The sequence below is a fragment of the Rhopilema esculentum genome, chromosome 4 (genome assembly GCF_057945365.1).
Source record: "Rhopilema esculentum isolate cy_ngs chromosome 4, ASM5794536v1, whole genome shotgun sequence".
In the NCBI taxonomy this organism is placed as follows: domain Eukaryota; kingdom Metazoa; phylum Cnidaria; class Scyphozoa; order Rhizostomeae; family Rhizostomatidae; genus Rhopilema; species Rhopilema esculentum.
Genome location: NC_142818.1, coordinates 3,676,512 through 3,698,804, shown reverse-complemented (window position 1 = coordinate 3,698,804; position 22,293 = coordinate 3,676,512). Strand labels below are relative to the sequence as shown.

Below are 22,293 nucleotides of genomic sequence, written 5' to 3'. Positions count from 1 at the left end.
GATCAAAAATAATTTTTCTCGAACTTGCCAATACTCTGTTTGTAAGAACCTTTTTGCTTGCAAGTAAGGCAAGGCCGATACACAACTTCAAGAAATGCTAACGACCGACATGAAGCTGCAGCCTCACTTTCAAAGGGAGGCCTCCCAGTTAAAGTAAGAAAACAAAATGGACAACACGGCCACTGAAGGAACCGAGAACAGATTTGAAACGCTGCAGCAAAACATAGAGCAGTTTATTGAAACTACACGACAGATAGGCATCATGGTCAGTGATTTCCAGCCGGGATCGCAAGACACTCTAAATGACAAGATGTAAGTATATTACAAAATATACCTCCAGGGCCAGATACTCTGGCTGCCCAAAATATAGACCAAATAAATAAATGGGTTTTTTCTGTTGTTTGAATCTTTAACTTTATGTCTGTCTGTAAAACTTTAACTTGTTAAATTCAATTGTCAACGTGCAAGAACTGACAAGGTGTACCATTAGATGTCAGTTTAGAGTCCAAAACCAATCAAATATAACTTCAAAACATAGACAACATTTCAAGTTTGAATTTTAAAAAAAATATATTTTTAGAATATCAAAAATGTAAATTTTTTGTGGCCATTCTCGAAGCTTTGAAACCTTTGCACAGCTTGCTAAATTTAATCAAAAACTTCTGACTCAGGTTATTTTATATGACACATGCTGATTTTAACAAAACATTCACAAGGTCAAATTTAGGTATCTGAAATCACAGATGATCATTACTGGCCTTGAATTTTGCAGAAATGGCATTTTTACGGCCAATTTTTAATGAGGATACTTTTGATGCCATTGAGGCACTTGCATGTCTCTGTTTGTGATTGTTTCTCGCATAAATTTTGGTATTTTCTTCAACGATTAGATGAAATATTGTTTTGGGCAATTTACAGCATTATTTGTTCTCTAAACAGTATTGCAATGGACTGAATAACATGAAAGTAAAGACTAGTAACATTTTATGGACTGAATTCTTTTGTAAGATGCTACAAAATGCTCTTTAAAATTAGGCCTGTTGCAGGACAAAAACATGTGACCAAGACTTTTAAAAAATCCTTTATTATCAGTCAAGGAAATTCATAGTTTTCGGCACCCAAGCAGAAAATGAGTACCTCTGAATCCGCCTTTATCGTCACAACTTGCTTTTCGTGGTTTCGCAGTGGTTGGCATAGTTTGGAAATAAGAAAATATAAACCATATTTTTTAATTTTTCATTTCCATTAGTATTTCGTGATGAATTTTCCACTAGTTTCCACCCAAATAGTAATCCTAAAACGTTTATTTAACTTGCTATAGCTATTTGAGTTTTGGTTAGCTAAACAAATTTGGCGGCAATGCTGCCATTTTGTGGCAGGTGGTGTAATACTTTTTGAACGTAAGTGTTCATGATTCGTGACACCACTTCCCTACTGTCTAATTGTCTAAAGTGTTTAATCTAGCCTTGCCCTCTTCCCTCATTCACCACAACATTAGAAATCTATGCTCTTCCTGTTAACTTTTAGTGTGCTGTTTCTTTGTTGCAGTTTCTCTTTGGGGAGTGGGGAGGGGGGCAGATAGGGCAAGTATGGAGAACATTATAGAACTGGAAATTTTACCCTACCATAACATCTTGAGTTAATGTTGTTAATTTTTCTTCATAGAAACAATATGATCACAGATATGCAAGAAATTGACAGATGCAAACATCTGGTACAAGATGTTGAAGTTCCTCTAGAAATTTTCCAGTAAGCTAATAGATTATATTCTTGCATGTAATCTACTTTAAAAAATTTTGCCAGGAACAGGGCTGTTTGTTTAAAAAAGTTGTAGGAAGATAGGAAATTGCCCAGGCTTATAAGGCTGATCACTTTTCTAACTAATCACTGTTTGTTTTGATCAGTTTTCCAAAACCCTTTTGCTCAGTTCAAAATAATCAGAATATACTGTTTAGTCAAAAAATGAAACATCCATCTGCTCAGACTTTCAAAATGATCCATAGTGTTTTCACTGCAACCATATGCTGATGTGTCTTGGTATTAGTTTTTATTGTAAGGTTTCTAAATAAGTGATTATCCTTTGTTTGTAAACAAAGTGTTCGATTTCATGATAAGTATGAAATGCTTTTAAGTCATACCCAATGGATATTTTAAATGCTTTGAAGTTTTTATCATACCTAAACTATCTTATCAAACAGGGGCGGACACTTGATTAAATATTGGGGGGGCAAGCCTTTTGTTTTAATAAGATGACGTCACATTTCCCATTGTTTTAGAACAAACGACCATTGTCCTCCAAAGTATTGGGGGGCAGTCACCCCCACTCGCCCCACCAAGTGTCCGCCACTGTTATCAAAGACACATAGCCTATTTGAAGGGAAAATAGATGCAGGGGCAAGCCCAGGCTTCTGAGTTTGAGGCTCATGATTGCCTGCCTGTGCCTTGGCACCATCCACGTAGGTGTAGGGGGCGCAGGAGGCTGTGCCCCTCCAAATGAAAACTTTAACCAGAACTTGCACCCTCTGGCTACAGAAACTCCAAATTATTTTTGGGCGTTATTATAATTTTGTAAGATAATTGCTTTTAAAGGGACTCTACATCTTTTGAAAAGCAAGAAACTTTATTATCAGCTCCTTTGTTTTATACACTTGACTACTTGCAAAATTGTCAATGTTACAAAATATTTGATTCAGTATTAATATTCAAATTGTGATGATTACAGCTGGGGTGCGAAAGAATAGAGAGAAGTGGTCTAGCTTCCTGTTAGCATAGTCACTTGAAAGGACTATGCCAGAAATAGGAATGTAGCGCTAGCCCACCCTTGTTATTGCAAAGGCCCCCCTTGAAAACACCAAGGAGGCATGTACAAACAAACCTCAGAAGTTTACTCGATTGATAAAGGGAATTTGGAAAGTGATTGCAAAGATTTTAACATGTAATTCTCAGCCAGTATAATAGCGAGCAATCAGATCCATGTGCAAGTTTTTAAAGTAGTAATTATGAAGTAGTGTTTCTAACTTGTGAGATATCTTTTGAGGCATTTTCAGTTGAGTAGCTACAGAAACCTCAAAATTTTTTTAAAAATTTTGTAGCTGCTGTGTTTTGTTCTTAACTCATAGCTCTGTGTAAGCTTGATATATTCAAAATTAACATGCCATTTTGCTGTTATGAATTTATTTCTTGGTTAAAAGCCTGCCCCCTTAACGTATGATTTGTGCTCGAGTTTGCCAACCCCAGCTGATATCCAAAGCTTCGTGGCTGCTTGGCACGCACATATGTGAGACTAGGTGCACATTTTTTCTGCTTTTCAAAAGGTAGCCATGTCATGCACCTCAGTCATTCGCATTCTATAAAGATTACTTTTTTATCAGAAGCTTTGTTTTGTTGCTCCGGGAATTATTTTTAAAATTACAGCTTTCACTATTTAAGCAATTGCAGGACATGTCATGCATACTGTTGAGTGAAAAGACAGAACCACTCTAAATCGACCTCTCCACTGTTACAATAATTTTAAGTAATGTTTAAATTAAGGAGTTAATTTTTAGATTGAACACATGTTTGTAGTCTATCTACGCTTGTTCAGTACTTTACTGTTTTGAATTCTTACTGGGATCAAATGATAGAAGTTTCTTTACATATATAATCTTTTGGTACTACAAATCTTAAAAGAACACACAGAAAAGCTGCAACATCAATGGTAATTACTGCTTTTCCGTGTGCTTTAAATCAAAAGTTATGAATTCTCTAGTTTACATGTAAAAAAGGCCCTGAAAATGCAGATTATACAATATATGTACATTTTAAGGGTCAGGTTTCAGAGCAAACATTTGAATTTTCTTCTAGATATGTTGATCAAGGAAAGAATCCTGAGCTTTACACAGAAGAATGCTTTAAAAGAACAGTTAATAAGAACGAGGAAGTGAAATCAAAAGTAGATGCTTACAAGGTATACAATGAGTTCTTTTAATCAAAATTCCAAGCATGGTACCTTGAGATAGTTGCCAAAATTTATATTTTTGCCCTTAGAATTCTTTTCTGTTAGAGAATAAATGTTTTGCTTAACAATTTCAATTAAATAAATTATTTCCTTTTTTCTTAGAATTTTAGAATGACATTGACTGAAGAACTCACTAAAGAATTTCCAGAAATGATGGTGCGATACCATCAGTTCAAGAAGCAGCAGTATACTGCTCCAGAGAGGAAGTAAGCAGCTGTTGTTTTTGATTTAAACAACTACAATCCTCTTCATTTTAAAGATTCAATGGAATGTGACATGAATTTATTCTTAAGAAAAAAAGGAATGCATTTCAAGTCATGGAATGTATTTCTGGTGTTCGCTCTGCCTAAGAAGATCAAGATGAAGGATAATGCAAGGAAAGCTGAAGTTTTCAAATGGATGAAAACACAAACTTAATTTTTCTTCCTATTGAAAAATAGGAAAAGGAAATAAACAAACATATACACAAAGAAGACAAACAGGTAATACTTAGTTGGTTGAAGGAATTGAGGAAGGAGCTCTTCCATAATAATTTATCATTTATCAGAATGCACTGATAAAAGAAAACGTTTACTCAAAAATTTTTATGATTGTTCAGAATTGTTACATAGTACTTTAGCTTAAACCACAATGTTTGTTGGGAAGAATTTTCTCAAGAACTTTATGAGTCTCTTAAAAGTTACTGTCATTCATTTTTAAAAAAAATTGTAAGAACGTAGCAAATTTTAAAGATTAAACAAGTCAGTGTACTGAAGACATCATTATTAGTTGGGTTAAAATATTATCTTAGGCTTGCTTCACACTGGTGAGTCACTTAAAATTTTGAAAAAACCCCCATTTGATGTATTGTCAAAAATTAGATATTCTACAGCATGGCATAGCTGTTCCTACTGGCTGAAGAGGAAAGGAAACTTACAAATGTGTGAATATTTCCTGCACCAGGCATGTGAGCCTATGCCTTAATGATAAAGTTAAACCAACAGTTAACAGCATATATGCCTTTATGATAGAGTTAACTTGAGTTTCAAATGACTGCTAAAGAAAAAGTGAAGATGTAGTGAAATTTAAGTATGTAATTTAATTTAAGTAATTTAAGTAAAAAAAGGTAAACTCATTATATGGCATCAATGTAATGTGATGCAAAATAAACTATTGTGATAATCCATTGGGCTTGTAGAAATCTTTTCTTTTATGAATTTTTCTGGTCTTTTCATAATCATATTTTACAAAAGCATACACCATGCAAATTTTTACAAATCAGATGCTACAGTATATCAACATTGAATACCCTAGCTATGTAACTCTTGCCGGTTTGAACATGCCTTAATGAGCCCAGCAGGAAGCTGGCAATATTGCTTACTCCCAAAAGCACATGTATTGTATGGTCTTATCGACTAACTTCTTCCATTTGCAATTATATCCAATAGCAGCCAAATTTCTTGTTTATATGTAAAGTTTTCTGTTCTGTATTCATAAGGCACTTTTTATTTGAGCATTTTTTCAGTTGGCTTTCACCAATAAAGTTTTTTTAGTTCACTTTTGACATATATTAAACTTCAAAAAGCTGTTTACAGCTGCATACATGTTTTTGCGAAAACTTTCACCAACCAAATAATTACTACATACAGTTAGTTAACATCATAAGATAAGTATGTTAGTTCAGCCGTCATATTGTCACACAAACAGGAGATTTTGGTCTCATAATATCTTCCCTTCTTTTTAATAATTAATATTCTTTGGATGATATTGTGTAAATCTTGATATGGAATGCATGCTGATGAAAGGATTCCCGTCAGGCTTTAAATAAAATTGTAAACATTTGCTGGAAAAGTTGACAAGTACTGTATAACTACGTAAAGCAAAACAAACAAACATTTATGGAGCTTTTCAAAACAAAGTACGCTTACTTTTGGATACGCAAAGCTGATAAAGCTTGCTTCGCGATTTGGAAATAATTGTGAACGGTTCTTATTAGATAAAATGATTTGCTACCACTTGCTTGATTCTGCTCTTTAATGATGTCAGGACATGCAGAATGTAACGTTAGAGGAAAACTGTCGCGTTTTATTGGTTCCTTTATATTGACTTAAGAGTCCAAGAGAGAAAATGAGCCCTATTTGTCTACACAAGTCGGGATCCTTTGTTTCGGTGTAGACAGGTTTCAAAACATCTAAATGAAAATGCGACCTTGCTTGCTCAATGATTTTAAAGTTGTCCCATAAGAGTGATATTTAGCTCCTTTCATTCTTTTCCTCGCTTGAGGATACGTTGATCTTTGTAATCTGATTATAGAAAGGCAGTATTTTCCCGATGATTATTATGATTGTATTTAAAATGCCACAGCTGAAGATATAAAGCCATCAGCGGCAGTTGGAAGATTGCAAGCTGTGCTTGATATGTGAGAAGAACTTCGTCTTACGAGCTTTTAGGCCCTTAAATATATTGTGGATATGTAAAACAGAGCATCGAGGTAAAACAGAGCAACAGACCCGTTTAATTCGCCTATCGTTTAAGAACAATCATTAGATATAGTTGGTTAATCTGTAAAGTTCCTTGTGGCAAATATTTAAGTGAAATGACGTATAGAAATTCAAAAGGATTAAAGAAATACTTCAAGTGCAGTTTTACTTCCAAAAACACATTTAAAATTAATGCAATCCAGCTACTTGCCATTAATTATCTAGGTAAGATTTGAATAATCATCATTTGAGATGCAATACCCCGGTTTTCATGTCACTTTCTAATACTTTCGAACACACGCACATATTGTTACTTTTGACAGTTTTTGACAACAGGCAGGTACATACAAGGCTACCCGTGAATGGTTTTGTAAAAACATTTCCAGAAATGAAGATATACGAGCGCTTTGAGCGAGCCCGTTATCTGCTAAACATATGAGTTCATCTGGCAAGTTTATCTAACTTGATTCAATGCTTCAGTCGTGTGTTTCCTTGACAACAGTTGTAGCCGTCAGTGTGTCTTTATCAATAGTCTTCTCCTGTGTTGGACCATGCAGGTATACATCTGATCTCAGCTCCTTGCTGTTAATGAAGATGTCAACAATGAAGATGACAAAACACAGGAGACCAAACGCCTACGAAAGAATGTAAAACTTCTTCAGTATTGCAGAGAATATTTATGATTCGGAAACATTATTGATACAGATTTTATAAGTACGAACAATACGTGGCTTTCTGGGCTTTTCAATTGACCTTCTGTTGCTTTCTTGAGCCACTTCCCCATTTCAATGCATCACAGCAGAGGCTGATCATTTTTTTGCATACTTGCTAGAATTTCGCACTATATACACATCACAACAATGCTGACCATTCTGTTTCAAGGCGCTTTTCATAGAGATTAAAATTAGGTTGACTGCTTATAAAAGTTACTTTTTAGAGCTAATACATCAAGCGAGAGTTTAAAGGCAATCTGTCTCGTTGTGGATTGGTTAACGAGAACAATAGCTGGAACAATAGCCTAAACACAATTCCAGCGCTCCGCCATATTTTTTACAATGCGATAAATTAAAGGGGGACTGGAAAAAATAAATAATCCCTTTGTTCTTATAATCAATCAACGTCGTGACAGATTGATTTTAAAGCAAGCATGCTATGTAACAATATTTAAAGTTTAAAAGTCATAGACAGTTAAGATTTTCAAAAGTATCCTTACAGCGCCTCCTTGAATAGCCAAGCATGATGTCTTGCTTTGCGTTCTGTTAATGAATTCGCAGTATGTTATCGTTTGCCAGTCTCGGTTGTTGGTAGGCCATTGTTTCGTTGTTGTCATCATTGATGCCACAGAAAGTGAAAGCATTCCTGTAGCAATCAGCACGAAAACCCCAAAAACAACAGCGAATACAATGTTCTAAAAAAGATGGTGCTTGAAACAAGACATGTCTTTAAAATAATAAGGCAGCTTATAAAGAGTAATGAACGGTATTGAAGAAATTGCAATTGAATATTTGAATTCAAGTTCTTGAAGAAGTAAGATATTCTTGCAAGCAACACATGGAGGCCAATGGTAAGAATATCTTGACGACTTCCTCCAAGTATTTATGGAAGATGAAAACTCGCCAACATGAAAATTGAAGCTATTGCAAATTGCAAATGCATTAATGTCTGAAGATGCCGTCTGTATGGAACTCGAAACCAGCTAATACCAAGATTAAACTTGAACTTAGATTATCGAGGATTATTAAGATGCATCTAAATCTAGACCAAATTATGAAAGATATATACATTTAACGAAACCATAATTTAATGTTCATGCGAAAGATTCTAGTAGGATTCAATGTGGTCTAATTGTTAATTATCGTATAATTTTACACTTACGTTTAAATAAAGAACATTTGAAACTTTTTCACAATGAGAATTATCAATCACGTAACAATTGAACTTGTGTTGTTCAAAATGGGCTCTTAAACTGAAGATGAGCGTTGAAACTGGTGGTCACATTGAAAAAAGCAGAATTTCTCCAATTTTTCGTAAATGTATTATCCGGAATCCGCTCTTACTCACCACTAAGGGCCACGGAACTGGAAGATTCTTTGTACACCTCGTTAAGATCATGATAAACACTATTAGTTCAACAATCCACGCAACTATTGTGACAAAAAGGAAAAATTGAATACGAGAGAAAGTTGTCCCTTCAATTTTCACTTCCCAGTTGAAGAATGCAACCGTAGCAATTGCTGCTGATAATGAAAGCTGAAAGAAAGACAAAATTTTTCTAAGAACCCTACTAGTATAAAAATTGTGAAGTACTTTCAAGTTCCTAATTGTAGGAGGGAGTAAACTCTATTTTTCAGTAATTTTGCATACCCATTTCCATTTATTAACACCCTCCACTTGTTATGTATTTCATGCATAATAAACATGATTTCGTACCAATTTAAACATAGTTTCGGAAAATCTAAGCATTTCAATCTATTATGACCCTCTATTTAAGGGTTTTTTAAAAAATGCCAACCTCTTCCTTATTAGACCCCCCCCCCCCACCCTACAATTAGGAACTTGAAAGTGGCGTAATTAAAAAAAAGGAATTATCTTGCGAGAATATCTCCACGATGGTTGCGAACCCATTTTCCTTCCAAAGTTACCAAGAACCATATTGTTATCCTTATCGTTTCAGGACCGCATTGGCGATCTTGCTTTGCTTTTCTATTTACCCAATTTATTTTTTCGCATTTGGTTTACAATGTGTTTAAAGGACGGACGGTATAGGTACACGTGCTCAAAGCGTTCTTTTGGAATCAACGAAGGATCAATGGATGATCTAACAAGCTCATCCTATTCGTTTCATCTTAGTGTTAAAGAGCATACACTACTTTTAAAAACTAACAGGAACTATTGTTTGAACAAATCATTATCTGTAATGATGTACAAACCCATAACTTCCAGACAAATTTAACAGCAGAAGTTTCGTCTTTTGTGCTAATTGAATTGCATTGCATATGCTATGGTATAACCTCTCATGTTACTGGAAAATATTTATGTTTGAACAGGTTTCCCAAAACTTTTCAAGCATTATCAATTGACATTAAGCTCTGCTTGTTTCCACTGGTTTAGAAATGTCAATGTTACTTCCTAGTCCAGAATATTTTTTATTGCAGATCAAGCTTAGGTTTTAATTTGAATTTCCCTCGTTTTGATTTTTGAAGATTGCGCTGTATGATTTGCACTTACCAGCTCAATGAATTTCACAGCTGCCAATGATGACCTCAGGTACTTGATGTTGCAGCCCATGCTTAAGCTGAAATCAATAAAGTTGAGCGAAATTACTACGAGTTTTTATTTGGCCCTGTTTCCAAGGTTATCTGTACTAGGTAGCAATTATCTAATAAGACGTTTAAACTACGAATATTTTACACCAAAACGGCTAAAATAGAATAACAAACACTCAAGATTCCCATGACCAGAACTAAGCCTCCAAAATTTGAAATTCCCTTTAATTCTCCTGATATAAAAACAGCCCTAAACATAAAAGATTTCAAAGTTTGAACAAGACATGGTTTCTTGCAAATAAAAGTGTCTGACCATTCTGCAGCAGTAAACATATATATCTATACTATTTCTGGTGTCAGATGTTGCTTAATAGTCAATTGTTGTGATCATTTTTATCAGAATTAGGAATAAATAATCCATCATACGTATTCTGTACTCTAAAAAGTCGCCTTAGAAGATTAGGCCTAAGATTGCACATTGCTGTTTTTGACATAGGATCTCTTATTAGGGGCTTTTCCTCTAAGTAAATAGTCAAGTGTTCCCGTCAGGGAAATTTTCCCATAGGGGTTGCTTCATTTTCTACCTGCATTAGCTTAATACTGTAAGAATGATATCTTAAATTTGCTCAAACTTTTTAAGATTAAAACACTTGGGGCGTTTGAGGTCTGTTGCCTTTGAATCCATTTCGACTGAGTTAAAATTCTTTAACTGATGAAAAAGAAAGATAGAGGGCTATTAGGAAATTGTAAATTGGGATAAAATAACTAACTAAAACAAAACTTACCTTGCTGGTGATGACCAAGGTTTATAAAAGTGGAATATTTACACTAAAGTAGATATCACTATACAGCAATAAATTTTGAAAAGCATACCAGTTTGCCGGGGGTCATTTATGACCTCTGCAAAATCTTAGAAATCCAGCCAAAATGTTTAATATCCCCACAATTCAAAACAGTTACAAAGCAATTCAAATCTTCTTCAAAAAGACAAGGTGCTCATTCAGCTTTTTTGAGACAGTCTTGAATATTTTTGTACTATAAAATTCGTGTGATCAAATTTTCTTTGCTCTTGAATAAATGACAATGCACCCTTTGCCAAGCTTGATACTTGCACAAGAAGATAGATTATTAATGTGTTCGATTGCTGGTACCTGTGAAAGGAATACGATAGAAAAATAAAATCCCTACCTAACCATTGCCGACTCATCCTCTTCTGTATTGGATTCCGACTGGTTTCAATTCAAATTGTTGCCATGAAATGCAAAATTTAGCTCTTACACACCAAAGCTTTTTTAAGTTTAGCATGCCTTAATTGGTTAGATTACTGGCCTGTCAAAAACGTTTCAATCGATTTTGCTCAACGTGACTTTTCACCATTCCCATCCGCTATACCCTATAATATCCTATAACATACCTTTTATTATTCAATTATTATCAAAGGTTTTTTAATGCAATTTGAATGGGAAAGTTTCCAAAGCTTATGGAAATTGTCCTGGGGAAGACCTAACCAACCACCCAGACTGGAATCGTCCGAGAGAGTTTATTACTTCTTGACAACAATAGTCTAACGATGGAAAATGAGGTGATTACTCTTTGAAAAGTTCTTCTTCTGAATACAAGCAAGATTGATGAAATAATGTAATTATTCTTGTTGAATATTCTTTCGTGTAGCCGGGCCTTTATGAAACTGTAGCATAAAAATACTGAACGAAACTTGTTCTGACGTACTCTGGGTTTTCAATTGTCCATTTGTAGAGTGATTACTTTCGAAAGGTCTGGCTAGAACGTTATTGACGTTCAGGTGTTGAAATTTGTTTCCATTGAGATTCGGTCATGTGTACCTGGCATCACGCAACTCGGCAAGAATTAGCACACAGCTGAACTTGCTGTTTACATGAATTACACTCTTTTTTGTAAGAACCAGTCAATTTAAGTTCAGGCTGAATGTTCTTAATTTTCTCGAAAATCTGAGGCTGGATTGTTCTTAATTTGTTCTTAATCTAATAGGGTGTAAGCAGTGCGAGTGCTAGCTTTTTTGCTCTAGGGTTGTGTACAGGCCTCATTTGCCAACATAGTGAGCGAGACAGCCTTAATTTGCTGACAAATTTCAATATTCACCGAAAAAGCACCCACACATCGCTAAAAATCCTCGATTTTGAGGAAAAAAGTTGTTCAAAATTGCATTTTGCAGAAGCTCAGTCTCAGCTTCTTCTTAATTCTCCCTTAACTTTTGACTAATTTTGAGGCACGTGTTCTTATAAAATTTTTCTTATAAAGAAAAAGTGTAGGCTATCTAATTCTATGAATGTTTGTTTGCACGAAAAATTATTGGCAATTATCCTTCTACCGCCAAAAGTGGACTACCGTGTTCTTGATTGAAAAAGGTTATCTTTCATAAATTGATGCAGGCTTCACTTTCAATAGTTGGAAACTTTATTCTCCAAAAATAAATGTGTTGAGAATACCGATAACACTATTTTTTTCTTAAACTTATCAAAATAAAATGTTTTCTCGACAATGCAATGTTGTTGTCTCGTGGATAAATTTTCAAATGAAATTTTGCAAGAATCCTCTTCTACGGTCACAAACTGTTAGCGTTTTATTTAAATGCTGAAATCCTGACAGGAACGTTGGCATATATTCCGGCCTCCAAACTTTTTGAATAAATCGGTAATGAAAACATATAGAAGAACTCTTCTGTAATGATAATTGTATGTGCTAATGCTTTGGGTTATTCATGATCTTTGGCTCCCCTAGCATCGTTAATGTCTATGTAGTGTTGTGAATCAGTTTCGTTTGTTGCACCCAAGTAATTTGGTTCTTGTAATTTGGTAATAATTGAAAAATCTACAGCTACATGCAAGCACGCCGGAGCCAGGGGCTGGAAGGTGCTATATAGAGCCTTCTCACTCTTTTTGCTGAAGCATGATATTAAGGTTGTAGCATCAAAGATAATGGTGGCAAACTGCCATAATAAACCCCCTCTTTCATCCAAAAATGCTCCAGCGTCCCTTCCTTGTATTGTAGTTTTTTAAATGGGTATAGCAATAGCAAGCCAAGATGTTGTTCGACATTCGGGTATTTTTTAATACGCGACAAAGCATGTGGAGCTCTGTCTTAATGACACCGACAGACCATTAAACAGCTGTCCACTTTATGCTCATGTTAAAAAACTATTGTCAATGAATTAGGTATAATGCAAATAGAAACAACAGCCGTGTTGCTTAGTACAAGAAAACTGTGTGTAGTACTAATAAAGAAGTGTATTCTTATGGTTACTGCCAATGATGTTATACTTTTTTCTCACTTAAAATTTATGATCATTTTAAAGATGCTGAGAGCCTATAATTATGCTGGTTTATTAATCTACGCTAGAAAGTAGCCAGTCTGACTTTTAATGTAGTGCAAGCCGTTATCTTACGAGATTCATAATGTTTCCATTGGAAACATTTTTATGTTTGCACAAAGAAGTTATATAGACGCAATCAGCAAATACCTGCCAGTGCAAGACCAGACGATCAGAGTACGTAGTAGACACGTTGTGTGCGAGATATTCAACTGTAACAAGGTCGCTACAACTAAGAAATGTTTGGAAATAAAGAGTGGTATTTTGATATTTGCATCAGAGGCTTACTTATCGTGGTCACTATGAAGTATGGCTTGGGAAGTACAGCAACGGTGACAGCAACGGTGACAGCAACGCCTGCGAGTAACTCATCTTCGGTAATCGCAGCTAACACCTCGGCCTCTACGAATTACACCCAACCATCCTTTGCTTCTACCATCAATAGTTCGGTGATATGGAATTCATCTACTCCAAACAGTTTGGCACTGGCTGTTGCACACTCTTTATCAACGCCTTCAACAGCTGGCACTACTACAACCTCGATGTACGTAACATTGACTTCAGCTGGAATATCGAAGACCGTGAGCACTTCTCCAGCAGCCTCGACTGGACATTCCGCAGAAAGATCATCCACAAATATCCAGTCAAGTTTATCTACTAGTCGGCTTACAACATCAATAACTTCCCGTGCATCCGATGGGGGAGCAACTTCACCAACGAACTCCGTGCAATCTTCACTACTAACAACAGCACTTTCCCAAACGACACCAGCAACCTCTACCAACCTTAACAGTCAAACGACGCACATGTCTTCAGGGGGCGAGAACACTCAAAAAACTACGCTAATAACACCTATCCCCAGCTCATCCCAATTGAATTCAGCACTGAGTCTAACAATCACAATTTCAGCATCAACATCGGGTAACTCAACGGAGACGAATAGTTCAAACTATACCCAAACAGTCTCTACTGCACCGTCAGATAATTCCTCAATATGTTCCACTTGTAGCGAGTCACAAAGTTCGTTGACGTTCTCAGCAACCATTAATGCGTTTTCAGTTAACAGCAGCTCAGCTACAGTGAACGCTAGTTCAGTAGTTGCGAACATGACTTATGACATCACGCCAAAATCTTCTGTCGTTCTACGCGCTTCACCTTGCTGGGGCTGCTTCTCATCTGCAAAGATGGCCGAAGCTTTGGTCCAGCTAATTGTCCTCTGTTCTGCATTGGCTGTTTTTTTGGCAAAGGACTTCTGTTGATATTGATTATGTTGATTGTATAACTTGCACGTTCCCAAGCACCGATATATATTGCACAACCGCTAACAGTATTTATTAAAAACTGTATTCTTTGCTGAATACTAATGTTTCAAAGGAACCTCCTGGGTTTACACTATAGTGAAAATTGTATCTAACAATTTTAGTTAACTTCACTTTTTAACCTGATTCGGTTAAGCTGATCTTTATCAAGAGGCTTGAATGCTTATCACTGCTACCACCTCAGCCCTTAAACGATGACATTTTTCGGTATTTGATGCTACTAACAGCTTCTTCCTCGTACTTACATGGAAATCAATCATAATCGAATTGCCAGCTTTGCTTTTGATATTGTCCTAAGTGTTCAGTGTTCTATGACAAATACTTTTATATACCTCACGTTATTGTTTTTGCTTGCTGAAAGCAACGTGACAAGCCATGTAATGCAATTAATAACCGATTGCATCGTCTAATTTTCACTTGATGACGTAATAGCGGTACAGATACAAGATCATCAACTCTACACATTACACCTCGTAGATAATCTAATGTACCTTATGAATATAGGCCTCTGAGCTCTTTAGTACACTAAATAGAGTGGGTAAAAAGTACATTGTGGGCTTCTGGAAGGTCCTCAATTTTCTTTATGCGCTCTGTGAAAGGATAACTGTGGGCGTCCTCTTCATTTGCTCGGTTTATGGGAGAACTCGATCAGCCAAGATAACACTATAGAGAAAGAACTCAGCAAATTTTTCAAAATTACTTATCTTGTCGTATTCATGTGTGCTTTTAAATGACGTACTATATATGAAGTATAGTGATATTTCCGTAGAATTGTGTAGTTCTTTCATCTGAGTTAATGTAATGTAATTTAATTTGATTTAATTTTTGTTATTAAAACCTATTGGTGGAGATCTTAGTCACATTAAGCATGTTTTCCATTTACTTCAGCTTTCCTTAATAAATCATACAGCACTAAAAAAGGCCGCATATACTGGTATGACATGCTTTAACTATCCCATTTTGATATGATATTCCTTCGTATCAGAATTTTTGAATTGCAGAAACAAGTAGCCTTTTTTAATCAGATAAGACCAATACAGTCTAAGTTTTGTGTGCTGTCTTGATTGGGGTGCTGCTTCGTTTAAGAGCCTTGTAAAGTGAAATTTCTGCAGTATTTGACAATGCTCAGATAACATTGTCTTATACGCAGATAACATTAATTGGTCGGAAATTATACTAGTGTAGTGTATAAAAATGTTGCAACTGGATCTACAATTTTGTTTTTGATGACGCTTTTTGTTGGCAAATCTTGCAAATTTTTGAATGCACCTATCTGTGATCTTTCTTGAAATGTCAGTGGCTTCCCTCCACAAAAGTTATTGCTGTGTCACCGAAGGGAGAACTCAATTTGTGTGTGTCATCATTGGCTTATCATGTGCGCTTTTTATTCATTTCACAATGAGTCGAACTAACGATACGCCACATCCATGTACCATACTTCGTCATTTCTAGACAATATTTTTCAAAGTCCAATTGTAACTAAATATGACTGCTAGACATATTTTGTACATATAATGAATTTATCATCATCTGCAGAAAATATTTATCATCATCTAAGTCACAAAAAGTCCTTTTCTTCAATATTAATTGAAGATTATCATGTTTTTCAGGTTTTTAAGAAAGGGTGACCTACAACCACACCAGAAATGTTTCGAATTCCACAATATTTACGTTCAAAAGTTGGCAAGACCGCGATTCAACCAAAGTTATCGGCGCTTCAAGTTTGTATGCGTCCAATCCTAGTTAGGTTTTTACAGACAATCATGCAATACTGAGATCAGGCAACATTGTAATGGGGGAAGGTGAAAAAGCTTTTAAAAACTTGATATTTGGCAGGTGTTTCGATGGCCTTGATTGTAACGTTTGTATAGCAGTATTTTGTTGACAATTATTCAGCAAATGTTTTAGCGGTGATCAAATGTACTGTACAGACTTTAAAGGGAGTTGCAAATACAATAAGGAGTGATGCTTTCAACAAAATGTGTTTCAAACTTGCCTTGCTGTCGAAAAGAAGCATTTTATGTTTCACGAGATGCTAGACTTACTTTTTATTCAACAAAATGTTTTCTGCTTCGAATTTTTGGTTTCCACGTGCATTTTCTGTGATTCCCCGGGATTTTTGTGAAAACACGCTAGCCAAAAATGCAGTAGTGGCAACATGAAGTTTTTCACTTGTTAAGTCATGTTGGGACCTCCCTTAAGAGATGGGCATAACAACGACTAATTCAAACGAAAATTTCGTCATGCAAATATGTAAAAAGTTTTAATTGAAACAAGTGCAATATGTTTGCTAAGGCAAACAATTCCCAACAAGAAAGCATGAAACAAGTTAGCATTATTTGCATAGTTGCATTCAAATTCATTCTTGGTGGATGAACAGGATTTCATTACTGGTACGGTAAAGCCTTTTCCCAATCGAGAATTAACATGAAAGTAAATTATCATTTGATCATTATCCACACCTGTTAGTGTCATAACATGACGTCACACAGTGCAATTGCTTTGAATTATTCAAGTTTCATATCTGCCAACGTATAAACTACTTGAGGTTCAAGCACTTTGGTTACTAGCAATTTTTTTGCTTAGGTAGTGGATTTTCTTTGTTGATGGCATATGATCGTGAGACGTAAACTAAAATTGCATATTGCAATTATTATTTTGAGGATTGCTTAATTTCATTACTTCGAGAATGCACCATTTTCAAGCATCATGCAAATTATTTAACTAGCTGAGTTGCTCTAACAGGTAGCTTTCTCCCATTTGTGATTTCCCTGTTAGTTGACCATCCATGCCCAGAAACCGCGGAAGCAATGAGGCTGAGGGGGCTTTAGCCCTCCCCTAATAATTTCAAAAATGTAAATAAAATCATACAAGAAATTGCTTTGATCCTGGTCTTTAGCATGTTTAGCCCCCCCCCCCCCAATATCTTTAGTCCCCTCTATCTGTAATTTGCTCCGCGGTCCTTGTCCATGCCCCATAAATTCCTTAAAGATGATTTTCATAAAAAACAACACATTGTTCTATTTCTATCTTCCTTATTTTTGCAATCGTCATCTTAGCTCTGCACAATTACAGAAACGACTTTAGCTCAAATTTTAAGCTACACTGATTATATCTTGCTTTTTGCAATTTATCTTTCTAAAGCCTCCATAAAATGAAACTATCGCCAGTTATAATTCTTCTGATAATATACCCATCTTTGCTCACAACCTTTAGAACCACATGACCACTATTATTTTGTCTATGAATTGACCTGAAGAGCGATTAAAAGATTCAGAGCATTGAAATTCTTAAAAAAATCACAGAGGCCAAATCTTACAATCTACAGAGCATAATTTTAAAGAAATCCAAACATTTCTAATCAATGGCAATGCTTAAACCTAATTTTTGCACTAAGTAGTTTAGAGACACTTAAATGGCCTGATAACACGCTAAAACAAAATACAGCTGTTTCTTTTGTTCAACCTTTTATCAGAGCCGTTTTACAGAAGATGATTTAAAAAGATTGCTAATTGAACGAGTCAATATTTTAGTGTAACTGGGGCTTGATTCAACAGATTGTGGTTAAATCCTTCATACTAATTAATATCAGTTCGAGACGAAGGGAACTTTTTTGTCATGTTTTTCTCTTTTTCCATGAGCGAAAGAAGACAATTTTCCCCATAAGCACAAGTTCATCGGCACGCCTTCTACAATTTCAAATTTGAGGTTATGGTCAATATGCTAATAGAATAACTATTTAGATAAGTGTGTTGTAGTTTCGATTTGATAACATGGCTAGCAAGTTTTTGACAAATCTGCTGCAAAATATTGCTGAAATTTCGTATTTTTTGTAATTTTTCAAGAAATTAATCAGAGTCAAAGCAATACAGGAATTATTCAGAAACAAAGCATTTTATCTAATATATGATATACATCGGCCCCATATATTGTAATTATGCCTTAAATGTTTATCTTCGTTTCTCTATGCTTTATCAAAGATAAAGATTTCGTTTGAAACGTCATTATATCCCGAAATATTCTTATTACTTAGCTATCCGTTTTACCCAAAAAATGTTATCTAAAATAAACTCATACCAAGCTGTTAAGACCATTCAAGTAGAAATAGGTAGATTTCTGGTTAAAATAGATGCTATTGCTTCGATGATTATTCTGGATGACATTTGGTGTCCATATTTATTTAAACGAGGAATTCTGTTTGGAAATATCTTGTGAGTTGATATTTCTTTGCTATTGCTCGATGGATGATGATACTCATGAATTTCCAAACATGGCAACATATTGATGCTTAGCTCATTTTGCCCCATATCTGCATTCGAGTTCACAGAGATTTGTTTATCATCTTTCAAGTTGTAGTTCAGATCAACAGATGAATGCGTGTGATTCATTGAATCTTCTGTGCTTGAAACATCGATACAAGTAACAGCCTCTTTTCTATTTGCAACCTCGTTTTTATTTGTCTCCCAGATAGCAGCCTGGATCGCTTTCTGCACTAGAATCTCAACAAGCTGGTCTTCAACAGATGCGTGGTGTTTGTTGGTATTGGCCAATGTTGCATTTAGTTTTAGATTTTCCAAAACTGGCTTTCCCATATTTTGTGCTGGGTTACTTCTCTGTAGAGATTTTTGCTCTAGGCCGTGATGACATAAAGGCACAACCTGTGTCTTGTTCAAGGAGACGGCATCATGCTTGTTGCTAGTTTCATTATATATAGTGTATTTATTGACGCAGTCATGAGGAAGATCATTTGATGGCATGGCACTTGCATCAGCAACAGTCCTTGTGCCACAACTAACCTTTTTGTGACCAAGGTAAGCTTTGGACTTGAATTCTTTGCTTGAAATTGATGCACTGATTATTGCTTTTACTAAATCAGCTGCAAAGTTTATGATCTTCAAACTGACCACATAGTTACCCTCTGCTGCTGAATTTGTATCTCCTTCTTCATTTGTTCTTGGGCCGTGTTTTGTTTCTCTTGTCACTGCTTCAAAACTTTTCAGGCTTCTTGTTAAATCTGAGATTGCCATCTTCATAATTGACCTGGTGTAGAAATCAGAGAAACGTCCCAAAGCCGTTTGAAAAGCTACTGTTCCATTTACGCAAACTGATTCTGTGCATATCGGCTCTCCACATTCAAAGTCAGATAGAGCACAAACTTCCTCAGTTTTATTAGCCTCATTTCGATTCATTTCATCCTCTGTTTGGGAGGACGACGTTTTTCGTTCTGTCTCGTTCTCGATCATATTGCTATCTGCATTCTCTTTTTCATCAAAGTACTTTCTTCCAGAATCACCATATACACCTTCTCCCTCAACATTGTTGTCAAACTTGCAGATTTGCTCCCCTTCTGGAGTTGATAAGATAATGATAACACCTTTGTTTGATTTTCTTTGTAAAGCAGGACATTTGTCTTTGCTTTCGTATTGATTTTCTATACTTTTGCAAACAGATTTATCTTGATTTCTGCTACCCATAGAATTATTCCGCGTTTCGTACCTAACATTTGTAGTGTCTCCATCTTCGCCGCGGTGTCTTATCGACAACACGCTCACTTCATTTTCATTCTCAGATCTTCGTGCTTCAAATTTTCCTGGCTGAAAGATAGAAGCAAAACTTGTGAAAGGCGAAAAAAAGCAAAATAGAGACCCGGCCATAATTTAAACAACTCAGTATTCTTTTGAGCTCACAGATAATGGCCTAATATTCTATATTTTGACCGGCATTTCATTAAACGTTTTGCTCTTTGGAAATGAATCTCAGCAAAAGTTGAGACCTTCTGGTTAGCAAAAGAGGGAATAGTGGTTTCAACGCTTTCTTCTGGTTTAGCGCAACAGGAAGCTCCATCATTGGTTTTATTTGATTGTATCAATCATTTCACTTTAATAATTAATATAATCTAAAGCCTGTCGTGTCCCTTATGTCATCGAACTTGTTCAGGGGCTTCCTTTTCCCTCTCATTAAATCAACATTTAAGCTAATTCCCTGGAACTTTCCCTATAAAATTTAGCATGTCCCTTGTTTTTATTTATTTAGCCATATGTGCATGCATATCCATTAGCATATTCACGGCAATAGTTGAACCAAAATTTCAAAAACAGTTGTGAAAATTGGGAAATTTGAAAATGAGAAACTATCAAAATGCAAAAAGGTTTTTTGGTTTCCGTGTGCAGACTATTTGTAAAATAATTCAGGGGGTCAAAATTGATTCCCTGGGATAGATTCCCCTTAATGCTATTGAGCCTTCTTACAGATAGTAAGGGCGTCTTTTTGAAAGCATGCTTAGAAAAGCTTTTATTCTAAACCATGCAAAAACTAATTCACAAGAAAGCACAGCACTGCGGCCTACTGCGGTCTTGTTGAGAATTCATCCCGAAAAGCTGGTTGAATATTCGATGAGTTTCTGGTTGTGCAGCTTCTATACGTCTGCTTGTATTCTATTCTTCTCTATAACACAGCAATCCCTAAGCTGCAAATGGCCAGCGATTTTATTTTGCAGTAATTCTAGGATGTTGTGTGTTGATCGAATAATGGAGGACAACACTTGTCTGCGAGTGATAGCCTAGGTCACCTCGCAACTGCATTGCTTCTTTTTATAACTCATAAACAAGTCTAAAATGATCGAAGCAATAGATCCTTAACCATCCTAATTAATATGAGGTTCCGTGATAGCGAGCTGACAATGTTGTATACATACCTCAAAAGCATGTCTTTCTATTCCATTCAGGTAACCAAAACACTTTGAACAGACATCTCCCATTTTCAGGCAGACTCATGTGTTCTGACTAGAGTCGATGATAACACTTTGGTTCGCCTCTGTAATAACGCCCATCTTCACCTGCTCTTTGTTTTTAGGCCAATCTTCTTTTAATCTTTGAAAATTTTTCACAAGACTGATCGGAAACAAAGCTGTTACAAAACTGAAGTACAGCCAAATACGCGCTTTCTTTGATTTGCTTGCAAAATACTTCAAGGCTGCAACTGCACTGTGAACCGGCTGGCACCGTGCGAAAGCACAACAGAAAGCTCTTGACAATTTGAATTCTAACCAGTAATAAGTAAATAATCCAGTAATTATGTAATTTGAATGACTCTGCGTGTTTCACTTATTTATTTGTGCAAGAAGTTGATATGTTCATGTTTGTATTTAGATAAGGCCTATTTTAACACAATAGATTTCTCATTCATCTGCATTCATTACAAACACGCCTAATCGAGTGATAATAATTCAACTTAACACAGACAACTTTTCATGATTTCCACATAAAGTGCCACATTCTTAAACCTATCAGGTCTTATGATTAACGGTCACCATTTCAATTGATATATTAATATATAAATATAATTTGATAAATAGTTTCCTAAGTTAAAGGAATATTTGGCAGTTACAATCCAAAAATCTCAGCAGCCTGAGAGCAGGAAAAGAGCGTTGAATTCAAGCTTTCAATCTATTTAAATATATTGTTAATAAGATCTATGTTCAATCTTTTTAAGGCGTTTGGGGATGCGACATCTTCTCTGAATGATTGGAAGAGTCGGGCCGAAACAAAATCATGACAGAGGGGAGTCGGCCCTGATTCTAGCTAACGGTACCGTTCACTTTGCGGCCTCATTTTAGAGTGATCTTAAAGGAGGCCGTATTGATGTTTTGTGCCACAGAGATTTGGCTGCACTCTGTGAGCTGGCAGTGCTACGAGTAGTCTTGGTTTATTCATATAAGCAAAATGGGTGCTTTGAAGAAGCTTTTCCGAAGTAACGACAGCGCAGAAAGACCGAGAAAGTTCAAAAAAGGGGCAGCTAACTAGCTTTCCATACAGTAGTGAACATAATAATACCCTATGAAAAAATACGCCTCAGAATCTTTTAACGATCTAACATCACGTTGTCTGTTGGATAGACACAGCTTGTC

The 22,293-nt window shown here is 35.7% G+C and overlaps 3 protein-coding genes across 5 annotated transcripts; 1 reads left to right on the top strand and 2 right to left on the bottom strand.

Annotated features, from left to right (window-relative positions):
- Positions 1-166: 166 nt before the first annotated feature.
- LOC135691402 (mediator of RNA polymerase II transcription subunit 10) lies at positions 167-15,269 on the top strand. Its single transcript, XM_065209254.2, has 4 exons — positions 167-312; positions 1,666-1,749; positions 3,844-3,946; positions 4,100-15,269. The coding sequence occupies exons 1-4, from the start codon at positions 167-169 to the stop codon at positions 4,205-4,207; spliced, it is 441 nt and encodes a 146-aa protein (XP_065065326.1). The 3' UTR covers positions 4,208-15,269.
- LOC135691401 (uncharacterized) lies at positions 3,853-11,049 on the bottom strand. Of its 3 annotated transcripts, none has more exons than XM_089116123.1 (5): positions 10,911-11,049; positions 9,685-9,751; positions 8,518-8,706; positions 7,670-7,864; positions 3,853-7,091 (listed from the first exon to the last, which is right to left on the bottom strand). In XM_089116123.1, exons 1-5 carry the CDS (start codon positions 10,916-10,918, stop codon positions 6,933-6,935), a joined length of 618 nt encoding a protein of 205 aa, XP_088972249.1. In that variant the 5' UTR covers positions 10,919-11,049; the 3' UTR covers positions 3,853-6,932. The 3 variants fall into 3 exon arrangements, with proteins under 3 accessions (XP_088972249.1, XP_088972250.1, XP_065065325.1); XM_089116124.1 differs by lacking the exon at positions 10,911-11,049 and adding an exon at positions 10,596-10,756; XM_065209253.2 differs by lacking the exon at positions 10,911-11,049 and adding an exon at positions 10,508-10,577.
- A 295-nt stretch (positions 15,270-15,564) lies between the features above and the next one.
- Positions 15,565-21,641, bottom strand: LOC135691399 (uncharacterized). Its single transcript, XM_065209250.2, has 2 exons — positions 21,082-21,641; positions 15,565-19,981 (listed from the first exon to the last, which is right to left on the bottom strand). The coding sequence occupies exons 1-2, from the start codon at positions 21,142-21,144 to the stop codon at positions 18,482-18,484; spliced, it is 1,563 nt and encodes a 520-aa protein (XP_065065322.2). The 5' UTR covers positions 21,145-21,641; the 3' UTR covers positions 15,565-18,481.
- Between the last annotated feature and the right edge of the window lie 652 nt (positions 21,642-22,293).

What these genes read in the sequence shown, in the direction of transcription:
- LOC135691402 (XM_065209254.2), top strand. Translation starts at nt 167, where the DNA reads ATGGACAACACGGCCACTGAAGGAACCGAGAACAGATTTGAAACGCTG. An exon ending in GTTCCTCTAGAAATTTTCCA is followed by an intron (nt 1,750 to 3,843) that starts GTAAGCTAATAG and finishes ATTTTCTTCTAG; the next exon opens with ATATGTTGATCAAGGAAAGA. An exon ending in CAAAAGTAGATGCTTACAAG is followed by an intron (nt 3,947 to 4,099) that starts GTATACAATGAG and finishes CTTTTTTCTTAG; the next exon opens with AATTTTAGAATGACATTGAC.
- LOC135691399 (XM_065209250.2), bottom strand. Translation starts at nt 21,144, where the DNA reads ATGGGAGATGTCTGTTCAAAGTGTTTTGGTTACCTGAATGGAATAGAA. An exon ending in TAGAAAGACATGCTTTTGAG is followed by an intron (nt 19,982 to 21,081) that starts GTATGTATACAA and finishes TCTATCTTTCAG; the next exon opens with CCAGGAAAATTTGAAGCACG.
- LOC135691401 (XM_089116123.1), bottom strand. An exon ending in CAGTTCCGTGGCCCTTAGTG is followed by an intron (nt 7,865 to 8,517) that starts GTGAGTAAGAGC and finishes CATCTTTTTTAG; the next exon opens with AACATTGTATTCGCTGTTGT. An exon ending in TGGCTATTCAAGGAGGCGCT is followed by an intron (nt 7,092 to 7,669) that starts GTAAGGATACTT and finishes ATTCTTTCGTAG; the next exon opens with GCGTTTGGTCTCCTGTGTTT.